This window comes from Sceloporus undulatus, chromosome 4 (genome assembly GCF_019175285.1).
Source record: "Sceloporus undulatus isolate JIND9_A2432 ecotype Alabama chromosome 4, SceUnd_v1.1, whole genome shotgun sequence".
NCBI classification, from domain to species: Eukaryota; Metazoa; Chordata; class Lepidosauria; order Squamata; family Phrynosomatidae; genus Sceloporus; species Sceloporus undulatus.
In genome coordinates this window covers 221,286,618-221,309,624 of record NC_056525.1, presented here as the reverse complement: position 1 = coordinate 221,309,624, position 23,007 = coordinate 221,286,618, and the positions used below count along the sequence as shown (strand labels likewise).

The window sequence follows — 23,007 nt, the reverse complement described above, 5'->3', positions numbered from 1 at the left end:
CTCCTAAGCCCACCCTTCAACACTCCTTTTCTGTCTCTGTGGACAACATTTCTATTCAACCAGTCCAGCAAGCCCGCAGTCTTGGTTTTATCTTTGACTCTTCTCTGTCGTGTATCCCTCAGATCCAGACCACAGCCAAGGCTTGTAGATTCTTTTTGTACAATATTGCCAAAATCCAACCATATCTCTCCGCCTCTACTGCCAAGATCCTGGTCCATGCCCTAGTGATCTCACGACTTGATTACTGTAATGTCCTCCTGGCTGGGCTTCCTTTTTCTCACCTCCGTCCTTTAATCTCTGTCCAGCATTCAGCTGCACGCATTATCACTTCCACCCACCGCTCTGACCACATCTCTCCTGTGTTGGCATCCCTTCACTGGCTCCCTCTCCCTTTCCGCATTCAGTATAAGCTCCTGCTGTCGACATTCAAAGCCCTCCATGGACTGGCCCCTCCTTACTTATCAGACCTTCTTTCTCCTCACCTTCCCACCAGGGCCCTCCGTTCTGGTAGTCAAGGGTTCCTGTCTCAGCCCAGGATTTCCTCTGCCCCATCCCGGATTCGCCCCTTTTCACTTGCTGCCCCTCACTCCTGGAACCTTCTTCCTCCACAAGCAAGAGCCATCACTTCTTTAACCAGCTTCAAAACGGAGTTGAAAACCATCCTATTCAGAGAAGCCTTCCCAGGCATTGCATAATTGTCGCTTACTATCTGATGTTCTGTTGTTGGCTGTTTATCGATCCATTTCCTGTATTGCTATGTACTGTATATGTATTATCCTACTTGTGAGTATGTATTTTCCCTGGATAATGATTAACCTTCCATTTTGAAGCCAAGCCCTCCCTTCAGTCCATCTGCCTTGGTCCAGGCCTTGGAGGTTGAGAGGAACTGCTGGACCTCTTACCCTTTCCCTCCACCACTCCCTTCTCCTTCTGTGTCATGTCTTTTTAGATTGTAAGCCTGAGGGCAGGGAACCGTGTAACTAAAAAGATTGCATGTACAGCGCTGTGTAAATTTACAGCGCTTCATAAATAAAGGTTAATAATAATAATAATAATAATAATAATAATAATAATAATTTTTATGGGGAGTTTCATTTTCATTTTTACCCTCCATAAGTGATAGGAGAAAATACCATGTGATGAATGGCAGCATGGAGCTGACATTTGAAATAATGACTTTAAGTTCAATGCTCATGTTTTATGCCTCTCTCAAAATCAGTTCACAAAAGATCGATTGTGCACACACAGAAACTGCACATTTTCCCCAATTAAATGGTGGGTACAAGTGAGAAGGTTTTCTCTGTAGTAGTGCCTCAACTGTGGAATTCCACACCCAAGAAAGTTAGGTTAGTCCCATTTCTTTTAAGCTTTCAGTGAGCAACCAAAACTGCTGTTCTGCATGGAGAAAGGGTTGGGGAGAAGGAGAGGGAGCAGCTATTTTAACCAAGGACAGAGTTAACGTATTGGGTTTGCAAAACTAAAGGCATGGGAGATGTTGCATAGTTAAGAATCCATTTCCCAATCTGGCCCCATAAAACCCCCCTTAAAGCCAAACAGTTGCCCGATCAAAATAATTCTGCGTCACTGGAAAGCAGGATGCTGGAATGTGACACTTCCAGCCCCCTCCCACCAACAAGCTTTGGTGCAACAAACAGTGGCAGGAAGTCTTGTGGGGTCCTATCATAACTGCTTGTCATAATGCTTGCAGGAAGGGTCTGGATATATTTTACTTTAGCAACCTGCTTACCAGTGCCATAGAATCTCTTCAGTTGGTTCATCTGTCTAGTTTTCAGGTTAGATTTTAGGTGTCATTTGCAATCGTGGCAATGAAGCCAATCTCATAAATATAAGTAAGGGGTGAAACAGACTGGCAGCTTCAGGGGCAGCGTGGGGGCGTGGCCTTCAGATGATGCGCGCCTTGATGATGCCCCAAGCCGGTGTCATGCTGCCTATCTGACCAGATGGCAGGCAGCCACTGCCACAGCAAAAAAAAGAGTGGCATTTTGTGATGTCAAAACTATAAAGAGAATTACACTAAGATGCTGTTTAGATGGCACATGACTCCTGTAAAAATCAATAAAACATATAAAACAGTGAGCAAAAAATGTTGGAAATGTGATAAACATGATGGTAATTATTTTCATCTTTGGTGGAAGTGTACTAAAGCTATGGAATTTTGGGGGAAATATTTTGCATATCAACATTCCAATGGATCCTCGTTTATTTTTGTTAAATATGATCTTTTCTCTTGATAGTGCTAAGGCAAAAAAAAAAAAGCCTCTTGTTTAATTTTGTATATGGTTACTTTGGCCAGAATTATCTATGCTCAACACTGGAAAAGTGTGCAGATACCACCAGAAGAGGAATGGTTGGTTAAGATTAGGGAGGCTAAAAGACTGGATATTCTTACTGCAAGTCTAAGAAATGATAAAATTTAATCTATCAGAAGGGTGGGAGTGTTTAGACATTTATTGTGGAGTGAAAATGTTGTAATTATGTTACAAGATATAATATATTAATATAAATTAATAATTAGATATAATAGATTTAATAGATATAATTATATTTACTAATTATCTTATATGGATGATTTTTTGGTTAAACTCAGGCTAATTAAGTGAAGGTCTGTAAAGGAAGATGAGTTTCTCATATTTTATAACAGAGGTTATACAAGTAACTATAATTTAGTGGGGATTCATTAAGTTAGGTAAGCAGGGTGTCATGTGATCTACTGGAAGTGCTGAAAATGAATTGTTTGTATAGTATTTCTGATAATCTGTTTATAGTATGTGACTTGTTGATTGTTATATTTATGTATTATTTGTATGTGGTTCATAATTATTTGTTGTATATGTTTTATATGGGTTTTTTGTATAATAAAAATTATTTTTAAAAAAAGAAGCGGCATTTTGGGGGAAAACTGGATCGGGGGCGTGGCGTGCAGTTGCTGTAGCCCCATCCAGCGCTCAAAGAGTGGCATCAAGCCACCTCTATATGGCTGTCACTTTCAGCTCTAAGTCTAGCTTACAACATTGTAAATACTGAACAGGATGCAAGTGTAAGGTTTTGAAAGAGAAGTTATTAGTATTGATTATTATTAATATTATTATTTGGAGTATTTATACCCTGCTCTTCAGCCACAAAGGCTCTCAGAGTGGCTTACAATTATTATTACATTTAATTACATGGTTCCCTGCCCTCAGGCTTACAATCTAAAAAGACACAACACAAAAGGAGAAGGGAATGGGAATGGGGATCAGGTCCAGCAGTTCTTCTCTCCCTCTGAGGCCTGGACCAAGGCAGATGGACTGGGAGAGGGCTCTGCTTCTTAATCTAGGCCAGGCCCAATGGAGCTGGGCCTGGATCTCTCTCTTCATGGCCAGATGGCACCAGATGGACTTGTTGGCAGTCACCTCTCAGGATTGCTTTAGTTTTGTATTCTTGCATGGCAGGGGGTTGGTCCTTTCCATCTTTATGATATTGTGATCCAGTACGTATGAGAATAAATCCCACCAAATACAGTGAGACTTGCTTCTGAGTACACATAGATGAGATTGCATTATAAGTATCAGTCCGGAACTTCCTATTCCCTAGGTGCAGCACAATGGTACAAATGTTGCTCGTATACAATATTCTGATGTTATTCCAATTTAGTTCTTTGCATATTATATGTTTTCAATTAACCAACACAAAGGTTTCTTTAAGGTAATTATAATGAATAACATTGTTGTTCCTCTAGCTTATTCAGTTTGGAGTAGGAATGGCTGCTCAAAATACTCGGCTGCTATCTTATGCAAACTTGCCAAAGAGTAAGTGTCACTGACCAAAATTATTTTCTATTTCTCCAAAGTAGGATCCAAATTAATGGGTTCAAATTATCCAAGGAGGGATATGATTTTGACTAAACAAAAGAAAGAAGCTCTAACAGCATGAACTATTTAACAGTGGATAACATGTCAGAAAATAATAGATTCTTCTTCTTTAGAAATTCATATATAGAGGCTGCATGGCCACATTTCATGGATACTGTAGCTACAGATTTCTTACATCAGCAGGAGATCAGACTAGCTGACCTTTGAAATCCTTTCCAAATGTATTATTCCAAGTCACCCTCCAAGCAAAAGGGCACAGGATGAAGTTTTCACTCTTACATTTTTACATTCTAAGTCTTGTCTCTTTCAAAGGTTCAATATGATGTGCACAGCCTTCCTTTGCTCATTCCTAAATTTGTCCTCACAATAATCCCAAATTGCTATGCTGAGTGTGGATTTCAATCCAGTTTTGTAGATTTAAAATTCCTTTTACATCAAACTACACAACAAAATCTATTAGACTTTACAAATGAAATCTTTTATATGGAAAATTCAGAATAAGATAGGGAGTGGGTGGGTGGCCAAACTAAACCTTTTAAAATTTCCAGCAAATCAGTCCACATTCCAAATTAGGCTTTTAAAAGGTAAATCTGAGGACAATCGGTCAAGGACTGTCCAGTGCCTCTGAGGAAGCCTTTGTTTCTGTTATTCAAAGAGAAAGCAAACAAGGAAATGAAGTACCTTTGCCACTGGTGCTGTCCATTGTATACAGATAATCCATGTAGAAAGCCCCAAACCTCTGCATTCCCGTTATCTCTGTGTACATCTCCTACCAACAAAGCAAAGTACATAAAACTAATGTTCTGTTAAGAAAGAATCTTGAGATTACAACTCAATGTTAGCAGAGATATATCTAAGTGCAAGAGATATATGATTGTTTGGGTTTGTGCATGAATACATGGTAAAACCTATCAAAACAAAGGACAGAGGTTAGTCAAAGAAATCATCCTTCAGATAGTAAATGCAATATCTACAGCCAGCTACACAAAGGACATTTGTAATGTTTCTAGATGTTCTGTCAGCTTTTACCAACAGGAGCTAGTTAATTAGTATCTCAATATGACCTTTTACTTCCTAGTAAACCAGCCGCTGTATGCAAACTTACAAAGGCAACACTTGTAGCTTATGAAACTTTGTAGGAAATACATTTAGAAAACAGATTATTGAGACTCATTAGGAATCTGTTTATGCCCTGTTTATTAAGCAATAAACCACAAATTACAATAATGCCATTAGACTTAAAGGTTAATGTTAGGTAAGGAAAATGTATAAATAAAGAATAAAGAATAAAGAAGGCTTTGCTGCTTTAGCAAGATGAGTTTATTGAGCCTTAACTAGAAATATGGGACTTTCAGTTCTTCTCATCCCGCTCTGCAGCCAGCAGGAACCTCATTATATAAAAAGACAATTCTCACAATAGAAGTAGGAAAACAAGTGGTGTTCCACAACGATCTGCTCTAAGATAAGCACATTTTAACTTGTTCAGAAATGATGTGGTGTTAGGAATGAACAATGAGATGGTCAAATAATTACAATAAATTCTTCAGAATGGGGAAACCCTAACTAAACTCTGAAGAGGCCCAAAAGGATCTCTTCCAAACTGGATAAACAAAATGACTTTGTAAGTAGGTTTCAAATAAAGGTTCAATGTAAGTTAGTGTAACTGTTCCCAAATTTAACTATAGCAACTGTATCCGAAGTCATGATGACTAAGCAGAACATCGCAAGAGTAGTGCTGGGCAACTGAGTAAACCTATCAACTTGGAGTAATAATAATAGTAATATAATAATAATTTTTTATTTATATACCGCCCTGTGGCAAACCAATCCGGGCGGTTTACAACATTAAAATAACATACAGCATTAAAACAATATATTTCCCTCCCCCCCTTAAAAAGTTATTAAACTGCATATCTAATTTAAAACCACAACAACTAGTTAGAACAACAATAAATTAAACAAAATAATACCAACTGATAAACCACTGCAACTTCAGTTCTAAAGAAAAGAAAAGGGGACTTTGGAGACATTACTGAGGAGGGGGGAGATCCTGAGATCGGGATATTTTAGTCTGGGAAGGCCTGCCTGAAGAGATCTGTCTTGACAGCCTTTTTGAAGCTGTCCAAAGATGTTAATTGACAGATCTTGTCCAGCAGGTCGTTCCAGAGCCTGGGGGCGACAGCAGAAAAAGCCCTCCAGGAGGTCGCCGCAAGCCTCAATTTTTGAGGCTGCAACAAGATCCTCCCAGAGGAGCGGAGTGCACGGGGAGGATTGTATGGGAAGAGGCGGTCTCTGAGATAGCTTGGACCTAAGCCATTTAGGGCTTTAAAGGTAATAACCAACACTTTGTACTGGGCCCGGAAACCAATAGGCAGCCAGTGGAGGGACCTCAGAACCGGAGTGATGTGGTCCCTTCTAGATGTTCCTGACACAAGCCTGGCTGCCATGTTTTGAACCAGCTGTAGTTTCCGAACCAGGCACAAGGGTAGCCCCATGTAGAGCGCATTACCGAAGTCAAGGTGTGAGGTTACCAGCGCGTGCACAACAGTCTCGAGATCCCTTACTTCCAGAAAAGGGCACAGCTGGCGTATCAGCCGAAGCTGATAACAGGCACTCCTGACCGTCGCATTCACCTGATTTGTCAGTATAGTAGTTGTGCAATGGTAAAGTGCTTGCTAATAAAAGTACTCCTTCACAATATTCAGGATCTTCCTGAGGACTGCTGATAAAAAGTATTTCTTAATTTATGGAATTCACTTCCACAAGAGGTCGACATTGTAACTTGTTTAAATAGCTATGAAAGAGAACTAGACAAATTTGTAGAGAATAAAGCTATTTAATCAAGATGACTACATGGAACTTATACATTCAACAGTAGGACACAAGTAAACTACCAGTTGCTGGAAAGGCATAAGGAATGAAGACTATGGCTTCCATGAACCTTTGCAGGAAGCAGTATGCTAGATTAAATTCATGCTTGATCCTGTTCTGCAGGGCTCTTCTCATGTTTTAAAAAAGCAAACACCAGTTTCAAATCACAGTCCAGACCAATATGTAATAGACTGTGGGTTTAAAAGAGGTGTAATATTTAGCATGTTTTACATGGAAGTTTGTAATCTGACACTCAGATGTAGGTATCCTGTTCAAAACAGCCTCTGTTCTAAACATACTTTTAATTTTATGTTTGGGAATAGATAAAAAAGTGGAACAACTGAGTATTAAGTGCAAAGGGTACATGTATAGAAGAAACGTATACAGCGGGCCCTCAATATCTATGGAGGTTGGTTCCAGAACCCCTTGTGTACAGCAAAAACCATGGATGCTCATGTCAGTATTTAACATTTAAAATCACCTGAGCAACAAGATCCAGGCACCAGAAAGGTATTTCTCCTGCACTATTTCCCACCTTCCTGTCACCAAGGTTGTGCCAGGATTTAAACCCTTTCCTGACTCTGTTTCCCACCTTCTCAACCTTCCCATTACAAAGCCTCTGCCAGATTTTAAACCCCTTTGCTACCCATCCACCTCAGGGAATGGCAGCAGAAGGAGTTGGGCAAGAAGGTGTATTGGCATGAAAGGGGTTTAAATTATGTCAGAGGCTTCCTTCTGTGAAGATGGGAAACAAAATGAGGCAGGAGTTTAAATTCTGGCAGAGAGTTTCTTGTGAGAAAGTGAGGAAAGGAGTGAGGCAGTTTACATTCTGGCAGAGGCTTCCTTGTGAGAAGGTGGGAAATAGAGTGAGGCAGGGGTTTAAATTTTGGCAGCGCCTTTGTAATATGAAGGTAGGAAAGAGAGTGAGCAAGAGGTTTAAGTTCTGACTGTGGCTTTGTGGTTGGATTTACTTCTGTGGGGGAGGGGGGGGCTAGCTTGCCTGGGTCTTGTGCAACAGCCTCTGCTGTTGCCCTGGGACTACTTCTCACCCTGGCCATCGCAGGTTAAAAAAATTAAATATTTCTTCATTTCAATCTGTGGTTGTTCTGTGCTCAAATCCACAGATATCAAACCCAAGGATACCAAGGACCTACCATATCTTCAAAGTACCTGAAAGTGTCAGATGAGAAAGAATCAGACAACTGCTTTTGAATGTTTTAAAGAGAAATATATCTAGTTTATACCTGTTTCCCTTTTTACATCTGAGGGAAGAGTTATGTGTTTTATACTCTTGATATAAAGCCCTTACTGAACGCAAAAATGGATAGCATAACTAGCCGTTATGACTGTTTTAAAGTTATCACACTGATATCTGATCCTTCCTATAATAGAGTACATTGACCAAAGGTAGCTAATGAGGGATTTGAACCTTCAATCTCCACTGCAGCTGAACATTATATTCATTGTTCAGGATTTGTTATTTTATCTATCTACTCCTTACAATTCTATTCCATCTTAGATGAAGCTTCAAAATGGCTCACAAAGGCAGGATCTACACCGCCAAAATGGGGCGTGGTGGCAGCGATTCTAGGGTTAGGGAGCGCGCATCATTCGCACACTCCCTAACCCTAGGACGTACTCTGTACATCAAAATGGCGGTGCCCTGTCTACATGGGCACCGCCATTTTGACGTGCCGGACGCACCACGTCATGGCGCCGCTGTACGGCGCTTGTGGCGCCCTTTCAGCAGCACTGAAAGGAGCTCCGTTTCAGGGCTCCTTCCGCCGCGTGTATTGCTGGCGTGACCTTTAAACGGCCGAGCAGCCCCTTTCTCCCTTTCCCCGCAGCTGTCGGGTGTCCTTGGGGCATGAAGCCCCAAGGACACCCTCTTCCAGGCTGCGAGGAAGCGGCATTTTGCCACTTCCCCGAAGCCTGTAAAAGCGGCAGATCGGAGCCTCTGGGGCTGCTGCTGTCACTGCTGAGGCCCCGATCCGTTAGGGAAAGGGGCGGGTGCAGGCTGTCTGTACCCCGCCATAGTCACTCATTTCCCCTTACGTAGAAAGAAGACTACAGATTAAATTAGTTATGGCCTCTGAGTATTAAAGAAAAGTGAAAATAAACTCAACCAGCCCACTGTAGCATCACTCTAATTCACTCTTTCAATTCCAAACATTAACATGAAGTTATTAAATGACAAAGTATTATATAGGAAAAGTAGATTATAATGAATTCATAATCACACCTACTGAACATGGAAGATGGAAAAATCAGCCATAGGATGTAAAGACTGAACTAACAAAATCAAGTGGGGGAAGAGAAAAAAAGACCTTATGAACAGCTCCATCCAAAATGAATTCTGCACGAACTCCATTATTTTCAGGACTTCTGTAATCAAATAGTGAGTTGGTAAGATATGTCATCCCCTTTGTGCTCAAATTTTCTCCACAATGGAAAAAGTAGGCCTCCTTTTATAAGAGAAATAAAAATCGTAGTTAGTTTGAGTTTAAAAATATAAACAAATTCTGTCCCGTGTACTTTATGGCAACTGGCAGGGAATGTTAAGGCCAGGATCTTGTAGGGCATTATGCTAGTGCAACTGTCAGTTATGGCAGTGGATAAACCTTTGATAGGCTTACATATCTCTGGGGACTACTTACACAAGCAGTCCCCCAATGACACAACTGCACTTCTGGACTGGTGCTTAAATACATCTCTCCCCCCAGCCCTGGACTTTTCATAATCTCCACAATACTCTGAAGTTATGGCAGTGGAGATTTACATTCTGCTAGTTCTCAACCATGTTCCAGCCAAAAATTCAAAGTGATTTCAATTTACTCTGAGACAATGTATTTCACAACAGAACAATGTGTCAACTGAAACCCTAATAATTAAGGCGATAACAAGGAATGCTATCATACTTGATCAGGTTCTTTATTGCTGATATTCTGCATATTTGAGGTGGTTTTGGTCTACAGCTGTTCCAAATTTTCATAATGAAAGTTAATCTAAAGAGCTGCATCCAGGTTACAGAGCAGGTTACAGACCACACAATGCCCCTGTTGAAACTGCTCCAGTGGCCGCCAGTTTGTTTCTGGGCACAATTAAAAGTGCTGTTTTTCATTTATATGTCTCAGGTCCAGCCTATTTGGCAGACCATATCTCCCTATATGAGCCAACCTGTTCTCTGAGATCAGGAGAGGCCCTTCTCTTAGTCCCACTAGCATCACAAGCACAGTTGGTGGGGACATGAGAGAGAGCCTTCTTGGTGGCTTCTCCTACTCTCTGTAATCCCCTTCCCAAGAAGGGCAGAGTGGCCCCCTCTGTGTTGTTCTTCTGTTGGATGGCTAAGACATTTTTACTGAGATAGGTTTTTAAAACAGAAAGGCTTTAAAGAATGGCATGGAGGGTTGTTGTTTTTTACTGTTTTAACTGTACTGTTTTAAAGCATGTTTATCTTTTAAAATTAATTTATAAACTGGATTTGATTCTTTCAATGAGTGATGTGTTTTAATACGATAATAGTTTAATTCTATTTTAATGTTCACTTTTCTATTATTTTAATTGTATTGTTCTTTTAAACTGTAAGCCACTTTGAGACCCAATTCTGGGGGAAAGCAGAATGATGGTAGCTATTATTATTATTGTTGTTGTTGTTGTTGTTGTTGTTATTGAAATGAGAAATAAGTTTTCAAAGGATGAAAAATTGCCCCTATACCTGTCATTGAACATTTTTACATATATATTTTTTTACATAAAGGCAGCATACAGTGCTTTTATCTTTATTCTTACAGGCATCTCCAGACAGTGAAAATGTCATATAACAAATAAGATTTGTTTTCATGCTTACTTCACAGAAACAAATGTTGACAATATTTTCACCTCAATCTGAGAATGGAGAAAAATACTGTTGCATACCCAAGCATGTTCCCCCATTATGCCACATTGAACTACAGGTCGTATATAATAAGTAGCAGCCACAGTAGTAGAACTAAATCCTTAGCCAAATAACATTAAAAAAAACCTAGATAATATTAAAGCAATAAGCATTCTTAAATATAGTATTTTTATATTGTTAATTTTTTAAAAATGTGAGTTAGATATACTACATATGTACCACTTAATGTGAGGTTTTTCACTGTTAGTTTTGTGGATTAAACAAATGTCCACAAATTTGTTCTACTCTAATATCAAGAATAGGATCCAAAGAGCAACTGGGAGTTATGCTCTTTCCTTTGAAATTTAGGCTGTCATGGTATAATGAAATTAAGTTTAAAACTCCCTCCAATTTCAAAGGTAATTTTCCATTCAGTGCTACAAATTCCTGTTTCAAAGACATGAGTTGAACACAAGGTGTTTTTTTATTTCCTAGTCAGTATCTTTTAAATATTCTAAAAATATTATCCAGTCACAACTATCCTAACTGCAATCCAGTAAAATAATTTTGTACTTACTGAATCACTTCGGTTCATATTCTCTTCAAAATCTTTAATCCCCATAATACTTTTAAGACAAAGCGCATGGCAACCAACAAAGCCTATTTGGCAATCAAAGAAAGGTTCACCATGCATGAGGACCTAAGGGAATAAATTTAACATGCTGAAAAACACTGTGTCAATGTGAACAACTTCAGAAAGGCTAATATTCAAATTTTATAGATGTTCTTACCTATCTGAGGGTAAATGATAGTTGCACAGATGAACATATACAGCATTACTATAGCTTATTATGATTAAGTGAATCAACAGAACAATAGCTGTAATGTAGACTAGATCTGAGAATTCTATACTTAATGCTTACATTAGTATAACTAGAATCCCCAATAGTACTTATTTTGGCTTAATATAACACCCAATAAAGGCCTAAATACCCTTAAGGCACCAGATTCCATTTGATAGGTAGGTAGCTAGATAGTAGATCTTAGAGGCTAAGTATGTAGGCTATATTTCAGAGGGAGAAAACTGGCAAAACTACCTCTGAGTTTTTCTTGCCTAAGAAAACTCTCTGAAATTCAGGGGGTCACCATAAGTCAGCAGGCAACTCGAAGGCACTTGTACAATATCCAATAACAGGGGAATATAAAATCATTATTGTAACAGCCAGTGCAAAATAATGAATGGCAGTTATAATGAATATTATTTTTAAAATAATGAAAAATACTCATGCCAAGACATTTACTATAAACTAATATATGTACAGAAGTAATGGAAAATTACCTCAACTGTAGTTCCTTCTTGTTCCCAGCATATTATTTCTTTGGATTTTACTTTTTGTGGACTGTAATAACTACTTTCAGCTTGCATTTCAGTGAGCTGTGTAACAATATGATGAAGGTTTACCATTAATCAACATTAGTATTAAATACATATAAGCTATCATTATTGCACAGAAAAGATGACGACAAATTAAATTTTACTATTGGTGAACATGATTGGGCAGGAAACAGGTGTGCTAGAACAGCTGTAGCACATTATCCAAACTGGAGAATAATAACCTGGAGTTGAATATAGCAATTTAATCTATGTATTGGCACAATTTAAAAAGCTCAAACATTTTTAGTTTTTCAGTTACACAAACAATCAAAGGAAAAGATATACGAACAGACACACAGGTGTCACACAGTTTATGAACTTGACTGAATATCTCTCTGTTTATTATTACAGCACAGGAAATAATTCACATGATGAATGTATCAAAGCAAACCTTGTGAACTTCATTAATAAACAAACACTAGTTTTTTTGTGTAGGCTCTGGTCAAAATACATAAAACAATAAGAAGAGATTAACACTGTAAATTTCAGTTTAACATAACTGAATAAGGGGAAAATGATGACATTTAAAATGTTAAGCCTCAGCAGTTAAGCCTTCATGCTCTGACATCTTCAACTGCCAAAATAATTCCTTCTAAACTTTCTTATAAAATAAAATCCCTAGAAACTCTCATTACTTAGTTATTTCCAACTGTGTGTACACATGGTTGCTGTTTTCAAGCAAAAATCTGTAAGGCAAACCCTCAACTTAAACAGGATAAAAAAGCTGTTCTTCAGCTGTATGCAATTATTCTAGAGGAAAAGCAATTAATTGATTAAAAGAACTCAAACACTGCAAGAACAATTTTCGACATTATTAGGAAAATGCTACGTTTAATTTGGCATGATTTTTTTTAGCTGGAATGGTATCAGCTATTCAGAATGCTAATGCAGAAACCTGACCTTATTTTTGACCAAAATATGAACCACAAATTAATTCCATACATTCTTAGCATTCAAGCAGAACAATGAATTCTAATGTTTTCCTTCTCAGTGCCACCATAATTCTCTTATACATAGCAATTTATAGTGTAAAGATATAAAATTCAAGATGTCCGGATGTGGTAAAATTATTTTAATGTATGATGCTAAATATATAAGAAATATTAAACGCAAAGTAAGTTTAAGGAGTCCGGTTACTTCTACAAAGGCCACAATTTACACTACCATATCTAGTGGGGATAATACCTGAAACATGGAAAGGTCACTGCATTCTATGTTGGGTTCTCATTAAACCAGCATTTCAATGCTAGTGTCTTTTTCTTTAGGATTTGTGCAGATTTATCCTACATGTTAGTGAAAAAAGTGACTTGGGGAATAACAAAGCACAATATTACAAAGGCTGGAAGATGGGGAAGCAAGGACAACTTAAGGAATAAAGTGAGTTCTCTCAGACAGATGGAATCATGGCCAGGATCATGTTGGGGCACTATGCTAATATGAAGATAACTGAACAAGCAGCTGTGATTTCTTAGTTTGTATAAGGACAGTTTCTAGGGAATCAATATACACATAGCTCTCTGTCTCACTTCTGATTTCAAGGTGAGGGGCTAACCGAACACTATGCAATGGAAACATATTCAGGTGTACCCATGTTGGCCATGTAGCAAAATGCAACAAAATACAAAATCCACAAAATAGTGATACCTTTATTTTACCAAATAAAATGCACCAAATACATCATGCAAGCTTTCAACTGGCTTCTTCAGCAGGTAAAGATGTTTAAAATCATAAAGAAGAAAAGTGACTATGGGGCAAAACAGATGGGCAAAAAGGGGCTGCTTGGAGCCTCCCCTTTCAGGCTGAAATGGGGCCAGGGCAAACAGATGCTGAGCCCCAATCCAGCCAGATTCCACCCCAAATAGTAGTGGCTAAAATCCACTCCTTTTGGGGGTACAAAAAAGCCACCCCTTCTCCAAAAAAGCTGGCTTTTCCCCTGGAAGAGCTGGCTTTAGGAAAAATGGAATATAAATGCCATGCCCCCAAATGGGAGAGAAGCTGGTTGACGTATAATTGCCAGGCCGGCTCTGTCTGGCTTAGAGGAATGGTGTGTCCAAATGCCATGCCCCCAAGCCAGCTCCAAACATCTGTTTTAGCCCTATGTTAGAGTCACAGGCCTGTATTTTGTCTCAGATGTTAGTTCTGTTGTCAGTTAAGATGGTCTGGAGAAATCTTAATGAAGACAAAGGCCACTCTCCTTCTTGACTATGTGGGGACTAGGGATAGAGGGAAGTAAAAAATAAGTACAGTGGGACCTCAGTATCCATGGACTTGCCATCTGCAGATTTGAGCATCTGCAGATGGCAAACCTGCATTGTCTCCAATGGTAGCATGTGGACACAGCCATACCACCACTGGGGACAACTGCACTAAGGTCCTCCTTCCCTCCTCCTCCCCCTCTGAGGCTTCTGCCCCAGGCTTGGCTTCAGGGGTGGTTTGAAGGTGGAGGCTGAAGCCCCCATCAGCCGGAGAGGCCTGGGGCCTGGGTCTCGGAGCCCACCCCCCAGGCCCAACACCTGGGGTTGAACCTTCAGGCTCATAGACCCAAACCCTGGCCCTGGCGCCAGCTCATTCTGGCTGATGGGGCTCTAGACTGCACTTCAACAGCCTCTGAAGCCAAGCATGGGGCAGAAGCCTCAGAGGGGGAGGGAGGACGGAGAGAGGAAGGAAGGAGGACTTCAGTGCATTTGTCCCTAATGGCAGCACAGCCACATGGCTGCGCTGCCATTAGGGGCAATAGGACTTGAACATCTGCGGATCTGAGTATCAACTCAATTAGCAACAGAAAACTAACTACCCTTGTCCACCACACCATTGATTTTCTTCCTGCCAGCTTTATTTAATGTCCAGTTTTTGAAACCTGCCATAAAAATCTGAAATACAGTCATCCCTCCATATTTGCGGCTTTGATATTTGCGGATTTGATTATTCACGGATTTCATTGATATGTTCTCTCTAGGACTGTCTAGGTCCTCCAGTGCAACTCTGTGGTCAACTTTAACTAAAAGTTGCACTGAAATCTACTCCAGTGCCATTCTATGGCCATTTATGTTGGACATTGACCACAGAGTTACACTGGAGGACCTAGACATTCCTAGATATGATTGTTGTATTTTTTGACTGCTGTACACCGTCCTGGTTTTATAGAAGGGCGGTATATAAATAAAATTGTTATTTATTTTATTTATTATTTAGAGAGGTGTCCTCTCAGGTAAAAACAGTGTTTTTGTTATTTGCGGTTTTTCCATATTCACGGAGGTCTGTCATCTTCTGGCCTAGAGGGAGTGAAAGGACAGGTCCAATGCCATTGGGCCCGGCCTCGATTAAGAAAAAGAGTCCATCTGCCTGGGTCCAGGCCTCAGAGGGAAAGAAGAATGCTGGACCTGATCCCCCCTCACCATTCCCTTCTCCTTTTGTGTCGTGTCTTTTTAGATTGTAAGCCTGAGGGCAGGGAACCGTCTATTATCCCCTCTGTTGTAAGCCGCCTGGATTCTCAGTGATTGGGCGGTATATAAATAAATCCTATTATTATTATTATTATTATTATTATTATTATTATTATTATTATTTATATGTTTTTACACAAGAATCTCATCTCATTCCTTCATAGCTACTTTTCCAAATTTTAGTCATTTTGATTAATGACTGTCCCAAGATAGAGGCATGGCGGTATAGTGGTTTAAGCACTGGATTATGACTCTGGAGACCAGTGTTAGAATCCTACTCAGCAATGCAAACTCACCGGGTGACCTTGGGCAAAACACATTCTCTCAGCCACAGAGGAAAGCAAAGGCAATCTACTCCAGAAGAAATCTTGTCAAGTACACCATGTGATAGGGTTCCCTTAGGATTGCCATAAGTTGGAAATGACTTGAAGGTACACAACAACTAATTTTTTTCCTAGTTTTACTTAAATATGTATTTTATTTATATCTTGTCTTTCTTTAAAGGAGCTCAATATGATACTCAAAATTCCCCTGCGCACTTGATGCTTAAAATATAAAACAGAATATAAGAGACAGTACTTGTCTCAAGGTCATTCAGGCCATGGACAACAGTTGGAATACCATACTTCATTCGCTTTTTCAAATCCATTTTCTTTTTCATATTTTTTATTTTAAATATAATATTTTATTAAATTAAAATAAAAGGGGATTTACATGTAAGTAGACATTCACACTGTTTAAAAGATCTTATTTGTGTTTTATAGCTATCTTTATATCACTATTTTTCCAGCCCTGAGGAAAGAAAGGTAAAATATGTTTGAAAAGCAATGTTTACCTTGAAAGTGATAGTGGCCTTTGTACAATAAAATCCTATAGAAACAATAGGATCCTTAACTGTTGGTAATTTCTGCGGATTAATTGTTGTTCCATCATCTATGCCAACACAATATCCTTCATCATCATCATTACCCACGATAGCAGGTACAAAAGACCAGGCCCATGACACCCATCCCTGTTGTTGATCATCATCTTGCTGAGCATAAGATTCTGGAGAAATATATTGCATATCTTTGCCCACTTCATCTTCTGAACCTTTAAAAATAAAGAAACAAGAACAACAGAATTACTCAGCTTATAATGCAATATTAGTCACAAACAAAGAAACAAATTCAGTGTATGTAATACAACCTCTGTGTTAAGATACAACACTTGCAGCCTGAGCATAGTTAGCAATTAGTGTTAGATCATGTGTATACAGATATACAGTTGGCCCTCCACATTTGCGGGGGTTAGGGGAACAAGACCCCCGTGAATGTGGAAAATTTGCAAGTAACGCCTGCTCCCATGTCAGGAATAGCTGTAGCCAGCTGTCCCTGGCATGGGAGGAAAGGCCAGGGGAGCCAGCGTGTGATCCCTGCCCATGGGAGAAAGAAGTGGGCAGGGCTTAGGCTCAGATCGCGAATAACCGAATTTGTGAATTCCGAGTCTGCAAATATGAAGGGCCAACTGTACAGAGAAGTGAGCATTACTGGTGTTATGAGTATGATTTTTTTAAATGAAATGGAGGCATAACTTAGGCAACCATAAACAGATCATTTTACAGTGGAGCCTTACCTTACGCGGGGATATGTTCCAGACCCCCCCCCCCCCCCCCGCATAAGGCGAATAACGTGTATGCTCGAGCCCCATTCAGTATAATGGGGCTTGTGCTCACGGTGGGACGGTGTATGGGTGCAGCAGGTGCACGCACCATTCATTTAATTGCTGCCTGGCTTCCATGTAAACCAGAAGCCGCGTATGGTGCGCCCGCATATGGAGCAGGTGCACTGTAATTCCATTCTTACTGTATAGCACACTGAGAAAATTTTAGATATAGGTATATTAATACTTTACGTGATGAGAATGAAGTCTAACTTTTATCAGCTGTGCAAGTCACTGTTTACTTTCTAGTTTATCTTCAAAGATGTACTACTGGCAACACAAAGGGAATATTAATATCCCTATTCAGATTCTATAACACATACATCTGTATTACAGAGGCCTTCTAGTTGCATCAGCTACTCTAGACGGTTTAGCTATGACTTTATCCAAGAAATGAGTTGCTTCAGTAATACAAGAAAAGGAGAAAGTGATTTGCCACTGATTTTGCTTCCCTGTGGAAAAATAGACGTGTGTTTGATAGGTGGCCATGAATTAGTTAGAAGTTAACAATAAAATCTTTAATATGCTAATTTATGGTACATTCAGATATCATTTTTAACAGGGTCATTTATCTGAGGGAAATTTTATGAGTAAATTAACCACAGTAAACATCCAACTGAATTACAAACTAGTTTTGAGAGCAGTGGTTTTTATCTACCATGTAAGATACCGCACACTCTCCACCTAAAAAGTATTTTAAAAGTGGTTTGGGAATCTAAAAAGAAAGCAAAGAAGAAAAAAAACAGAGAAGGACTGGTGTTTCAAATGGAAAATCTGCATGCAAAATTATCTAGACCTGATCATGGCCTTTTTGTACAAAGAAAAGTGTCAAAAGAAATGTCTTATTTGAAACAATTTGTTTCTGCATCAAGGACTGCTGAATAAAAGATGAGCTACAACAGCTGAGTCACTGACAATTTTCTGACCATGAAAAGATCTTCCACTGAACACAGTTGTCAGCATAATGAAAGACTACAGAATTAAGTCAGCACTGTATTACAAGACACCCTACTTAAACAATTCATTTGGGAGTGGAAACTATACTCTTCGGCATCATGAAATACACTGCTGTCACTGTTCACATAATGATCTTTAACTATTCATATTAAATCCTCTTCAGAAGAGAGATTACATAAAAACTGCTGTATTCTCAGTACCATTTAAAAATTGACAAAATCTGTAATAGTTACACTTCTAGAGTAGATGAAAAGTAAACATAAACATGATACAAAAATAAGGGTCAGATAAGACTCCAGTGTTAAAACAATAGTTAAGTCCATGTTTTAAAAATACATAATGCCTAATAGTGGCGGGATACAGACGGGCAGGGGAAGACGTCTTGGAGGTGTATTCTGCTGAATACGGAGCCTCCAGACCGCCCGCCCCGGGGGCGTGGCTAAGCTGTATGGGGCTTCCACATGGGGGGCAGTGAAGACGCCTCACCTGGGGCCGTTTCTGACCCGCAGTTTCCATACCGCCGCCTCGCAGGACACCGCAAAGAGAGAGGCAGCTTCCGCACGGGCAGCCAAAAACGGGGCTTTTTTTTCTTTTGCCGGCTGGCGGATGCGCAGCTGCGCAGCTGCGGCGCTCAGCACCGGCGGCAGAAAGCATATGTGCACATTTAAAGCACCCAGGCCCCTTTAAACTTTTCCCCCCGTCCTGCCCAAGAACAATGGTGGTCTCCTGCCAGCTGGTGATCAGCTGGTGTTGGTATCCTTGTTCGCTTGCACGTTGCTAGTGTCACCAGCATCATGGATGCCTCCTCTCCTTTGGTCCCCGCACTCTTGCTGAATCTGCAATGCACAGCCACAGCTGTTGCCGCTGCCACCGCTGTCCCCCTGCCACATGTTGCTCTAGGGTTAGGGTTAGGGTTAGGGTTAGGGTTAGGGTTACGAGCATTAAAATAGAGTGCAGCTGTGCTGCAGCTTCCACATCTGCATGGCATCTGATGCTCTAATTAGAGCCTCGGTGCAAACTGCGCATGTTCCAGGACCCCGACTCATTATGCAACGCAGCAGACACGGAGCTTTTAAATGGGCAACTTAAATTAGCGGCGTAGCAATTCTGGCGTACCGGTGCAGCAGCTTATAGAAAAGAAGCGGGGAAAAGCGGCACCTTTTTAATGCTGCTTCTTCCCGCTTGGGGCGTGAGGGCAGCGTGTTCATGGCGGTATTCAGGTAAGGGCCGTCTGAAGGCTATACCTTCATGACGTCATGAACACACCCCTTTTTGCCCGTCTGTATCCCGCCAAAATTTTTGATATCAGTCATCATTACACAAATCTTACATTTAGGCATACAGATTTTACATGCTTCTTGACAACGTTGGCCCATGGCTTGACAGCATTGCCAACAGTCTTAACACAAGGATTAACTGTTCTTGAACAATTTCAAATATATGATTGCCAAATAAACCTTCTTCAACAGCAGAAATCTATTTATGTTCTGATTTCTCCCCTGTAAGGTGTTGACAAATGTCAGTGGCATGAAAATATTACATTTCATTTTTTCCAGCTTTTAGGCACTATCAAATCAATGCCTTAAGAAACCTCAGTGTGTTATAAGGATCCATAACTGGTAGAAGAATTAAGACAGAACAGCTTGAAGAATTCTAAATGAAAATTTCCTTCAATATATTTCCAATGTGATATTTGTTTTTAATCTCACTGAAGGTTAGAAGATAACTTCAACACAGAAATTTAAACAAGAATACTTCAACACTGAATCTTAGGAATCTTACATTTAGGCATACAGCTTTATGTATTTTTAAAACATGGACTTAACTAGTGTTTTAATACTGGAGTCTTATCTGCCCCTTATTTTTGTATCATGTTTACATTTCCTTTTCATCTACTCTAGAAGCGTAAGAAGTACTATTACAGATTTTGTCTATTTTTAAAATTCTACTGAGAATACAGCAGTTTTTATGTAATCTCTCTTCTGAAGAGGATGGGCATTTTGTTCTTGGGTCAGTAAGTAGTATCATTCAAAATGTTACTATCCGAGTCAGAATGCGCTTTCTCTCTTTAGCAATTTTATAAAAGTCTGTTTCCCTGAACAAATTAGGACTGATGGGACAAGAGACTGCTTTGCACAGTGTCTTATTTGCAGTTGAACCAGCATAAACACAAATCATAGATGTCACAAACACCACATGAGAGTAGGAGCTGAGGCTTTGCAGAGTAAGGGTTGACTCCTCTGCACAGCATTCACCACATTATTTAAATATTAAACAAAGAACCACTGCAGGCACAGGTAGAATTCAGGTATTAAAATAAGATGGAATTCTTCAAAAGCTTCTCTAAAATTCTGGCTTATTGTGACTAAGCAAGCATGCTGATGCACAATGTTTGGTCATTTTTACTTGGCTCCTTCTGCAAGCAGGAGGACTAGATAAACTAGAGTTTTTTCATCCATGGTTTATTTAATGTGGTGTGCAAATTAGGAATGCTAGCATCTCTCTACACTTTCATAGTTTACTAGTCTTACAGCTGGGAGGTAACTTGGTCTGAGTATAAAGCGAGATTATTTTAGGATTGTAGTCTGCACCCAAGACTTAAAGTAAATACAGGGGTACCCCGGGTTACGAAATTAATTCGTTCCGCCGCCGCTTTCGTAACCCGAAAATCTTCGTAAGGCGAAAAAGCCATAGGCGCTAATGGGGAAAAGCCGCGATTTCGTGCGAAATAGCGCCGAAAAGCACCAAAAAATTTTTCGTAACCCGAAATAACCTTCGTAACCCAGAACAGTTTTTTTGAATGGATTTTTTTCGTAACCCGGAAATTTCGTAAGGCGGCGCATTCCCCATTAGCGCCTATGTATAGGCAAGTTTGGGAAAAAGAGATAGATCAAGGGCTTTCAGCATCCCAAACATACCATAGCTCCTTACCATCAAGAGCTCATAAACAACCTTGGTTTTCTAAGGAAATATTTTAAGACTATGCAGAAATTCTGGTTGCCTTCTCTACATTTTTTAAACTCTAAGGGCCTTCCTCATTCTGCTTTATTCCCAACGTCTCTTTACTTCTGGATATTCCAGCTTTTTGTCCCTCCTGTTGGGGTCCAGGTTACCTAAGCGATTGAATGACCTTCCGGAAGAGATTCGACAGCTAAATATGCTGTCTGAGTCTAAAATAGCACTAGAGTCTAATCTTCTCTGGCAGACCTATCCAGATGGTTTTCAAATTTTGACTTTTAAATTATGAATTTATTGTTTTTAACATGTATGTTTTTAACAGATGTTATAATTATGTATTTTAATTAGTGTTCGTGTTTTTAACTGTGTCATGTGTCTTGTTGCTGCATTTTAATCCATTGTCCCCTGCTTTGATACACATGGAGAGGCAGGTAAAAAATAGGAAATAACAGTAATTTATTTTTTATTATTATTAGCATCTGCACCAGCATCATTATCAAGTTGGTCAAGGTAAATTTTCCCATTTGTAATAAAAAGTGATAAACTATAACATTTTCCTTTGGCATCCATGTATTAAATAACATAGGCCCTCACCTTTCTTTCACTGATGCTAATAAGGAGAAATTGCAAATTTTACATTTAAAAAAATTAAATGACTCCTGTAATAATAAACGCTTTCATTTGTAATGCATCTACAAACATTACTCACACACACAATATTTTATTAACCCAAATTAGCTGATTATCTCACAAATAGAGTAGGGTTTACAGTGATTATATTTTATTCCTAAGAATGGCATACTTATCTTTACCATGTCAGACAAGCTGTAAAAAGGCTATTATCTTTTTATAAGATTGGGATGGCTTTTTAAAGTAATTCAAAATATGTCATCTCCCAAAAGTTGGGTCTTTGGCATCCTCTATAATTGAAACCCAAATAAGACTGGTAATTTTTGCCTCTCATATTTTTCTAGTTGGACAATACAAGTTTTAGGTTTCTTTCCAAAGATAAGTTATGACAAAATAAGAATACAGTGGGCCCTTCCCTTACGCGGGACATCCGTTCCGGACCCCTCCGCATAAGGGAAATATCGCATATGCTGGATCCTCATTAGAAGTAATGGGGCTCGTGCCCACGGCACGGTGCAGTGTGTGCCCCATTACTTCTTCTGGGGCACACGAGGGCTTTTTCTGGCACATGTTAAGGCCGCAATGTAATTCCAAAACTTTTCCAATCAGGTCTAGTTCACTGTACATGAAACTGGACCATATACAGTGGTGCCTCGGGTTACGAAAATAATTCGTTCCGCGGCCGCTTTCGTAACCCGAAAAGCCTTCGTAAGCCGAAAACCCATAGGCGCTAATGGGGAAAAAAGCCGCGGCTCCGCCGCGGCTCCATTTAAAATAGCGCCGGAGTTTTTTCGTAACCCGAAAAAACTTTCGTAACCCGAAACAATAAATCCCTATGGGATTTTTTCGTATCCTGAAAAATTCGTAACCTGGGTATTTCGTATCCCGAGGTACCACTGTACTGTAAAAGTACCTTCAACAGAGTCAAGCGAACAAGCCAAGTTTTTCTGTTGTTGGCCCAGCAGAGAAATGGTTTTCTGAGGTTTGGGGAACAGATTTCCCCTAGCCCTGCTTCAGCCATTTAAATGGAGCACAGTGAAAATCTAGTTATAATTCCTTTCCACAATCACCATGGCCAATAACTGTTAGATTTATTGCAGCATTATTAATATGATGTTCTGGCTAACGCATTAACAGCAACCTAGTGAACTAACTGGGTCATATTATAGCACTAAATTACACTAAAGGGGGAAGATGTTGGACTACGCAATAAATATATAAATTAAATAGAAGCTATAGATTAAAAGGCACAATAAGATATTAATC

General features: G+C 39.6%; 1 protein-coding gene across 10 annotated transcripts in view; it reads right to left on the bottom strand.

Annotated features, from left to right (window-relative positions):
• The window catches only part of VPS13B (vacuolar protein sorting 13 homolog B), a 485,868-nt gene that overhangs the window by 404,987 nt on the left and 57,874 nt on the right, over positions 1-23,007 (bottom strand). For all 10 annotated transcript variants that reach the window (XR_006103742.1, XR_006103744.1, XR_006103743.1 and 7 more), the window contains exons 8-12: positions 16,331-16,587; positions 11,957-12,052; positions 11,195-11,317; positions 9,071-9,208; positions 4,554-4,641 (exon numbers count right to left, since the gene is read on the bottom strand). Coding sequence is in view for 7 of the 10 variants with exons in the window: in XM_042465703.1 (XP_042321637.1) it covers positions 4,554-4,641; positions 9,071-9,208; positions 11,195-11,317; positions 11,957-12,052; positions 16,331-16,587 (702 nt within the window). In the remaining 3 variants the exon portion in view is untranslated. The remainder of the gene's footprint in view (positions 1-4,553; positions 4,642-9,070; positions 9,209-11,194; positions 11,318-11,956; positions 12,053-16,330; positions 16,588-23,007) is intronic.